The 9,361-nt window shown below is 47.4% G+C and overlaps 1 protein-coding gene across 1 annotated transcript; it reads right to left on the reverse strand.

Moving 5' to 3' along the window:
* Nucleotides 1-1,103: 1,103 nt before the first annotated feature.
* LOC119381557 (uncharacterized) lies at nucleotides 1,104-6,789 on the reverse strand. The gene is made up of 6 exons (XM_049412332.1): nucleotides 6,336-6,789; nucleotides 6,038-6,254; nucleotides 5,380-5,491; nucleotides 4,979-5,042; nucleotides 4,456-4,775; nucleotides 1,104-1,413 (listed from the first exon to the last, which is right to left on the reverse strand). The coding sequence occupies exons 2-6, from the start codon at nucleotides 6,228-6,230 to the stop codon at nucleotides 1,356-1,358; spliced, it is 747 nt and encodes a 248-aa protein (XP_049268289.1). The 5' UTR covers nucleotides 6,231-6,254; nucleotides 6,336-6,789; the 3' UTR covers nucleotides 1,104-1,355.
* Nucleotides 6,790-9,361: the final 2,572 nt, after the last annotated feature.

The raw sequence follows: 9,361 nt of genomic DNA on the forward strand, positions 1-9,361 counted from the left end.
ATGTTACAGATACTGGGGCTTCATACCATCAGTGGTAGATGGGCAAGTGTGCCAAGAAAAAAAAAGTGACAAAAATTCCTTCCTCCGTAAAATTTATGCTAGAAGGATCCGTTGATGGTTGGTACATGTGTTGAATATACTGAGTATGTACAGCGCTATGAAACGAAGGCAAGAGAAACACACAAACGACATAGACTGGCACTGACTTCCAACTGAATTATTGAAAAGCATGAAGCCCGCTTTTACGCATGTGCACATCTTATCAGCAACTGAAACGAGTCATGGGTGAGCATACATCTCTCTGTCACTTAGATACAGGCTTGGCGTAATTACACACACAATACCGGATTTCCTAATGTGGGCTGCCTCGAAGTGCATTTACACTTGTTGCAGTGATATGCAAGATGTCCGCCTGAATTGTTTTTTTACAAAAAAAAATACTCTTGTGCTCTGATGTTGAAACGTAGCCCGCCGGCCCAATGTACTCTTTTCCACAGCTGAGTGGCATCTTGTATAGCACGTGAGGCACACAGTCGGTGTAACGATGAGCATGCTTCTTCGTGCAGGATTTTTTCTATTCTTTGGTGAGCATAGGGCAAATCTGACCTAACTTACAAGGCGCAGAAAACACCACTTTCACACCACATCGCAATCTTAAGAAGATCACCCAAAGGTATGACGTCAAAGTGGTGTTTTCTGCGCCTTGTAAGTTAGGTCAGATTTGCCCTATGCTCACCAAAGAATAGAAAAAATCCTGCACGAAGAAGCATGCTCATCGTTACACCGCCTGTGTGCCTCACGTGCTATACAAGATGCCACTCAGCTGTGGAAAAGAGTACATTGGGCCGGCGGGCTACGTTTCAACATCAGAGCACAAGAGTATTTTTTTTTGTAAAAAAACAATTCAGGCGGACATCTTGCATATCACTGCAACAAGTGTAAATGCACTTCGAGGCAGCCCACATTAGGAAATCCGGTATCAAGTGTGTAATTACGCCAAGCGTGTATCTAAGTGACAGAGAGATGGATGCTCACTCATGACTCGTTTCAGTTGCTGATAAGATGTGCACATGCGTAAAAGCGGGCTTCATGCTTTTCAATAATTCAGTTGGAAGTCAGTGCCAGTCTATGTCGTTTGCGTGCTTCTCTTGCCTTCGTTTCATTGCGCTGTGCATACTCAGTATATATCAATAAAATTTAGGCGCTAGGAGGCTGAGGTGGGCGTGTGACTAGTGCAGCCCCACCGGCCAGGGCCTCCAAAAGTTGCTGCAGCAGGCGCTGAGTACAGTCATTCGCCCTGCGCTCTTGGTCGAGGCGCTGCTGCTGAACGTGGCGCAGCCGGCCCACCTCTTCGGTCAGGCGGCAGAGCTGGTTTTCCAGCCGTTCTTGGCTGGCCATCTGGGCCTCGTGATGCTGGTTGAGAAAAAAATTCATGTATTTACAAGAAGATGGTACCAAGGCCTCAGATTATAATTGAATTGTTCCTGAATAGTAGTATTTTCAGTGCATACTATTATTGACTTTGATTGCACCAAACAAACATGCATAACAATCGCTGTGACCATCTATGCTTGTTTGTTTCACAACATCAACACATTAGGCCCACAGATTGCTAGCATAAACATACGTGACGTGAACATGAATAAGCAAGTGCACCGCTTAGTGGTGGCACTCGTAATAACAAATGTTAGTGTTTTTTGTCCCAAAACCATGACATCACTATGGGAGATGCCTTAGTGGAGGACTCCGCAAACTTCAACCATCTGGGGTTCTTTAACATGCTCCTAAGTCTAGGTACATGGGCCTGTAGCATTTTCTTTCGCCTCCATCGAAAAAGCGGCCACCACGTCCGGCATTTGATCCCGTGACCTGTGGGTAAGCAGTGAAGCAACGTACCCACTAGACCTCCGTGGCGGGTGGTAGCACTTGTAAACATAATGATTGACTTCCTCAGCGCCTCAGTGTTTGGATGCAAGTACAGTAAAACCTCATTAATTCGAACTCGGATATTTCGAAATCCCGCTTAATTCGAAGGGTTTCTGCGGTCCCGTATTTTCCAATGTAAATCTGAGTGGATATTTTGAAGCGGTGGTCAGCGCCAGCCCGGTTAATTCGAAAACTTTGGGTGCCTTGTGCCAATTCCCGATCCCGATTTCGCCGCAACTCCGTGGAAGCGACGGCCATTAGGAGCCACAGGGCAATGCAGTGCAGCGATATTAATGTGTGACAGTTGAAGCAACCCAGCCTCGCTGGTGCTAGCGCAAAAAAAAGTAATAAAGAAAAAAAAAACGCGGTCTCGTGGTCAGCTACAACGTGCGCCTGCGGAAAATATGACGTGCTTCACTGCAACACAGCGGTGACACGCGGGCAGCATGTCGCATGCTTCTCACAACGTCAGCGCGTCATGATTTACCCATTTCTTTTTTGGAAAAGAAAAGATAATAAAGGACGACCTGACGGAATTCATGATGTATGCAAACCTCCGACTGGCGGTTGCTCCGGCAATTTGCGCACTTGCAATGCTGGCGGAGTTCTTGCCTGTAACGCCTCCTTCGAAAACTCAGTTCGAAAACTTCAATGATCATGTTTTCCAGCCAGAACAGATCGCGGATTCCGTCACACTGGCCATTATCATATTCTTTATTTTACCAGAAAGAATGGGCGAATGGCCGCATCATGACGCGCTGACGCTGCGAGGAGCAGGTGAGCCCGCGTGTCACCACTGTGCTGCAGTGAAGCACGCCGTTTTTTCCGCAGGCACGCATTTCAGCTGACCACGAGACTTTTTTTTTTTTCTTTCTTTTTTTTCTTGCGCTGACAGCAGCGAGGCCCGCCGTTTTCGCGGGTTTGCGGCAAAAATGGGACCGGGTATTGCTGGAAAACCACCCTTGGAGCCGCAAACTAGAAGGCCAAACGACCACCTCTGATTACTTTCAGTAATTCAAAGTTCCTTGCATCCCGCTTTTTGTATGTTTCGTTAATTCGAAAACCCGCTTAATTCGAAAGTTTTTCACAGTCCCAGTGACTTTGAATTAACGAGGTTTTACTGTACATTTTGTTATTGTGCAGAGCACTACCAAAACTAAGTGTACGCGTGCAATGTCAATACATGGTGCCGCAGTTTAAGGTGCAGTCCAATTTCTCAAGTGCTCACATTTCAATGTAACAACAGAGTAGTGTTTTGACCAGCGAGTGAATGGCTACACACTGATGTGAAACAGCACTGCAGAACGGCACAATGACAAGAACACTATAATGGAATGATCTTCAACAGTCTATAGATCATGCGCACAACAGGTTCACCTAACACGTACGACATTCCCAAATATGGCAGTAGTGTGCGCTTTACATATGCACCAAAATATTTTCCCAAGTTCAAGCAATAAGGAAACTTAATCCATTTAACATCACGTTCAGGCATCTGTAGGTGCTGCCTTCTTTCCATAAAGATGGGTAAGAATGCTATTTGCCCTTCTTTTCTTGAACTGCTTGTGTAGCCTCATTTAGGCAAGTAAGGGCCTAAGCAATACCACTAATTGCATCATGCGAAGGTGTACAAGAAGTAATAAAACCATTAGAGGAGTACTGTACCACTTTTCAAGTAATAACTGATTGACCTCAGCACTGATGTTTATTGTCTTGCGCTTCAAGTAGCGATCTGTCGCACGCTTTAAGCGCTTCCTCCCTCGTCTCATACCCATGAGTGTTAGAAATTAACAGGGAGGGATGGCACAAGGGCAGAAGCTACGTCATCGTGCGTCATGACCTTGAATGCACGTCAAGAAACGTGCCTGCACTGCGATTCCAATGCTGCAACGCCGGCACATGGTGGCATACTGCACCAAGAAGCGCATCTGATTGAAACACCGCTCTATTCAAGTCAGCTACTGGCCAATGGAAATGCCATATCTTCTATGTTGAATAACAAGCACCCGCCACTGAACATAGTGAGTACCTGCCTCTGGACGAAAAAAGGGCGCCCGAAAAAAATGGCAACAGCGTGATTCGCTAGCAACCTCAGCGTGCCTCATACAACTACAAAATGTGGCTGATGTGTTCACAGTAGTGAATGTTTGTAGAATGCCTTGTTTCACCATGCCCGAGATGTGATTCATGACCTCTTTAAATGTAGGTTTTAAGGTCGTTTACCAATTTATACATTCTATACTACAATTTCACCTACACCACTTACACGTGCAAACAGGTACAGTCGCCACGGAGAAATTATTAGCACAAGTGACTACACACTTGAGCAACAAAATTGCAAACACCAATGGAAATGTCGGTGTTACCATGGGCCAATTTCAGCTGGCCACTCGTGCTTTAACAGGCAAGCCGTGCCTGCTGCTTTCTCCGTGTCATGCTGGCGAACAAGATGAGCAGTATTGATGCGATATTGGCAACTTGTGCTACTCTTGTTATGCCGTGAATGTGCATGGCTGTAGTTATACGTACACGCCGGTTTTGCTCCAACATCTTGTGGTGGAACTTGCGGTCTGCCACGGCCCTCGCATCAGCACACTGGCCCTGCCGCACGTACTCAGCCGTAGCCCGGCACACAGCTTCCTCCAGCTGCCTGGGCTGTCTTCGGCGGGGTTGAGGCTGTGGTCCGGGCTGCGGCTGCGAAGGTCCAGGCTGCGGCTGCGAAGGTCCGGGCTGCGGCTACGAAGGTCCGGGCTGCGGCTGCGAAGGTCCGGGCTGCGGCTGCGAAGGTCCGGGCTGCGGCTGCGAAGGTCCGGGCTGCGGCACTTGTGGCTGGAGGGGTATTGGTTGCACTGGTGTGTGTGAAACAACAAGAAGAAATATTACTCATTTACTGTTACACCACTCTGAAAACATGCCACTTTACTATTCTAAAACTTCAACCTGGAAACCTCATTTTCACGTACACATAATTACGACTACATGCTTCCCTGTCATGAAAGCATGAATATCTAGAACATAAGTTCTCACAGCACAAACACATAGGTTGCCTTACGGTCAACGTCGCTCGGCCCCCGGCTAGTAGCTGCACGGGAGGTTCCCACCTCGACCTCAGTCTCCTGCATTTGAGCATAATACGTTGATGACACATGCTGCGTATCGGGTGTAACAAGCATCGTTTAAGCAAGCTAGTTTCGAATGTATAGCCGACCATCGCACAAGCTTCATGCATAAAAATGACAACAATGAACATCTTCACAATCTCGCTAAAGGATTCATCTTTCAAGATCACGTAAGCACGTTAAAGTACCATGCTTGTGCTCTCATAACAAGTCACAGTATTCTGCATTTAAAAGTATGGACTGTGGCAATGGAACAAATTTCGGCAATCACAATTCCCACTTTTATCGCTATCTGACTGGCACGGACATGATTAGCGAGAGAAAAGGTACGCACCACGTCGGGAACGGGGTAATACTCTGGCGGGGTGGTGACGACTGCGCCGGTCCTCTCAAGGATGTCCAAGACGCGGCCGTCAACGCCGCCAACCCTGCCGCCACCCGTGGCGCTGCAAAATAAAAAGAAAACACAACCACAACGTGAAACGACAATGAAGGCGCAGATTATTACAGAGCTCACTTTCTCTCGCTTGTCGATCTCGCGAGCTCCTTGCGCGCGCCGCAGACCATCTTCGCCCAGTGGTTACGCCATAGTTGTGGCGATTTAACCGCGGGCCCCTGCTGATTCAGCAGCGTGGCGATTTCTTGCCACAGCTGCTTCTTTCGAGCAGCAGTCATACGCGGGGAGACCTCCGTGCAAGATCTCCCCAGGTACCGGGTGCTGCTCGAGGAACTGTATCAGCATGTCCCTCTGAACTTTCGAAACGCGCGGTCCTTTCGCCGACATTTTTTTTCCCAACCGACTTCCCACATCAGCCATCCCGCAGAGGAAATTTAAGAGGCAGAACCTTCCTCTACGCTGATCGTTCTACCTTGCAAAAATCGTTCTCATTTTCGCACTCTCATTCTTTTCCGTATTATATTTTTAACCTAACAAAAATAATAAATGCGCTACACTAAGGTTTAAAAAAAAAACCTCCTTGCGCTACACTTACCTTCGAAATCGAAGCAGCAGCAGCTTTCGCAGATCGGCATGGTAGCTTGAGCAACGGAGTACTGTCGACGTACGATGCAGCGCACCGCGTTCATGAAGTGACGCTTTGCGCTGGCGGTGCCCCAACAAACGGTACTCGCTGCTTCGTGAGTTCTCAATCGCATCTTGTTGACTATGTAGCGCTTCACAGTCATTCGGATTTCTTCTCCGTTGCGTTGCTACAGATAAAAAAAAGAAACTCGTCAGACGGATGCATGCAGCCGAGAACACACACCACGGCACGACACGTTTCTACTCACCTCGGTTCAGCAGATTGCGCGGCTTCCGGAAAGATCGCAGAGTCTAATATTCTTCTTAGCCGACAGTAACCATCCCCACCTTGCACTAATTGCGACGTATTACGGGCGACCACACACACACAGCTGTTCTTTTGACATCGGCAGCCATTTTCTTTGCGCTGAACGACACGGCTTGGCTGCACATATGGCGCAAATACGGCTACGACTCAAAATATAGAGATACTTGTGTTTTCTTTGATTTAAATACCTACCATTTTGATGTGTTCCATTTGTAAAACAATTTTAGTTCATTAAGCATACGACATTAGTTTCATTACACGCTTTCTTATTAAATAAAATAACTATACGGCCCCTGAAAGGGCGAAGAAAAGAAAAAGAAACATCCGGGCAACACAGAGAGCTCGTGATTGGACAATTTCAAAAAACGTTGCGCGTTCCCGCCCAGCGCTGACGCAAGCGAAGACGTCACGCGGAAAAGCATTGGAATAAAAAATAGAATCGTTCCGCGATAGCACCCCTGGACACCGCAGATGGTGAATCCCGCACAAAGATGGCATCAACAAGCACATAGTCAACACTCATACTCGATGTACACTCCTTCAAATCACCGTGAAACGCGAAGAGAAACGCGACGAGCGTCGTGTCGTCCCTCTATAGCCTGGCCGTTAATTCTCACAGGGCAAGCGGGAAACGCGGTGCGACAGCCAAGTGAGCGTTGTAGAGCTATTTTTCGATATGGATGAATGCTATGAGCGAGGCTTGGGCTTAAGCCGCCACTGGTCGGCGGAAGATACTCCTATTGGAAAATGTGCCGACTTGGATGGTCGTGGCAGCGGTGCATTGCAGGAGTTAATGGTGGAGGCTACGAAGCTTTTTTTTATTCGACGACCCTGGTGGCACACACATCACCGCCCCGTTATAAAGGGGACGCTCATAGCATTCATCCATCCATCCAAGAGCACTGTGAGAGGAAAGTGTGAAAGATAAAAGACGCGTTCGTGTAGCATCCGTTATGTGTTTGGCGGTAGCTGAGTGGGCTGAACGCCCGCCAGCCATTGTCGCGAACCGAGAGGTCGTGGGTTCGACTCCTGTCAGCGAACTTTTAAATGCGAAGCATTTCTTAGCGAACCTCTGGCACTTTGAGCGTTTCTATCTACGTATCTATCTATCTATCTATCTATCTATCTATCTAGCCGCCTACGTCTGGGAGCTCTCATGATCGCCTCCTTAACTTGGTGTAGACCAAAATTTGCATGGGAGGGTAAGAGCATTTGGCGAATGTGAGTGCCAGGTCAAGACATGAATAACGTTAAAATCCTGTCGCGTACGTCGTCAAACCCTTTCCACTAGACACGTGTGGCACATACCCGTTTACCACAGGCCGCGGTGTACGGGTATGCGCCACAGGTGATTGACAGTTTGTCCGGTTTGTCTACCCAGGAACAGCGAGAACAGACATTGGTAACCTAAATGCTAGAGCGTTAAGGAAAACCAACATCGGCACCATTGACTCAACGAATGGAAAAAATGAAAATTAGGATCCCAGGAGGAATCGAACCCAAGTATTCTGCGTGGCAATGAGGTATTCTACCACTGACCCACGCCAGGTCTATAAACTGGTTTGTAAAAACAGCCTACGCAGGCGTAATGTCGGTGCAACGTCAATTGTGGTTGTGGTGCTGGCTATCTAATTTTACAAGAAAGCAATAGACACTACATGATACACCTACGATATGTACACTGCCACGATACAGGCGCCATATCAGATTAACATCTGTAGTTCCAGTGATGGCTCCGCTTTTATAGCAGTCTAATAAACGTTACGTTTGTATTTCTATCGTTCAGCAAGCTATATTGAAGCATTGCTCGACCCCAGAGAAATACATTAAGGAAAGTTACAAATGATATCCACATCACCGCAACGTAAAGTGCACTTCGTCCACCACAACGACGCAGTGTCCTCTTCATTTCTTACGAGGCTGGGCGATGGCGTCATGCTGACCGAGGATGATGCCAGATTAATTGACAGCCGCTTTCTACACTAGGCTACGTAGGCCACGTACGCCCAGGTAGTCTACGATTACGACAAACATCATCCACTGATGTTGGTCTACGTAGCACTATCCAGGGCTACCAGCCTCGACGGCCTATACCTCACCATCGCGAAGTTTGGCTTCAGGTTCCGGCATTTCGCCGGCTCTGTTGACAGATAATTTGTCGACGAAATGACCGAGGCATCCACGAATTTCAACAGCTCTACTATAAGACATACTTCCCTGGACATGGACCCCTCGTTACCACGATCACGACCGGATCCTATAACAAGTCATGACCAGCTGCTGGTGCTCACTGATCACGTTGATGATGCCCTTGTTCAAGAACTGTCAAGAACTTCTTGCACACATGCACACGGGTTCGTGAAACGTGCGTGCGTTCTTGGGACATGTATAAGCACTATATATCAGCTTACCGCTCCTGGTGTTGCTAATACCCACGTTGCCATTGGCAGTGTTACCCAACCGTAAACAACTGGTTATATAACACATATGCGTACCTTCAACATGTATATCTGTGCGTTTAAAATTTATACAAATCTTTAGCGTCATTTTGTAACGTGTCGCTTAGTAAACAAAGTTACGCCACAGTCACCTATCCGCGCATGCTTCGCATAACGTCGACTACCGCGGTACGTGGGATCTGCCGAATTTTTGGTATCCGAATGGTGTTATCATATGTAATTCTAACGTTCACAATTGTACTTATTGCTCACTTTTTTCTGATAGTTTTTTTTTTCTTTGCCATCTGGTGGCGTTAATTTTGCTGACGTATTTCCGTGACGGAAATACGTCACGAAAGTCTTGGTCGACCCCGGCATAAAACACTTTCGTGTTAAAAATATCCAGGGCGGAACGAGGTTCGAACCTGGGTCCTCTGCGTGGGAGCCCAGTATTCTGCCTCAGAGCCCTGCCGTTTTTTTCTTTATTTCCGGTTGTACATCACACAAACGGGGACAACAGAATTATGTT

Source organism: Rhipicephalus sanguineus, chromosome 2 (assembly GCF_013339695.2).
Source record: "Rhipicephalus sanguineus isolate Rsan-2018 chromosome 2, BIME_Rsan_1.4, whole genome shotgun sequence".
Lineage (NCBI taxonomy): Eukaryota > Metazoa > Arthropoda > Arachnida > Ixodida > Ixodidae > Rhipicephalus > Rhipicephalus sanguineus.

Coding starts and splice junctions, on each gene's coding strand:
- LOC119381557 (XM_049412332.1), bottom strand. CDS start 6,230: ATGACTGTGAAGCGCTACATAGTCAACAAGATGCGATTGAGAACTCAC. Junction 5,492..6,037: donor CTGCTGCTTCGATTTCGAAG/GTAAGTGTAGCG, acceptor TTTATTTTGCAG/CGCCACGGGTGGCGGCAGGG. Junction 4,776..4,978: donor GGGGCCGAGCGACGTTGACC/GTAAGGCAACCT, acceptor CACACACACCAG/TGCAACCAATACCCCTCCAG.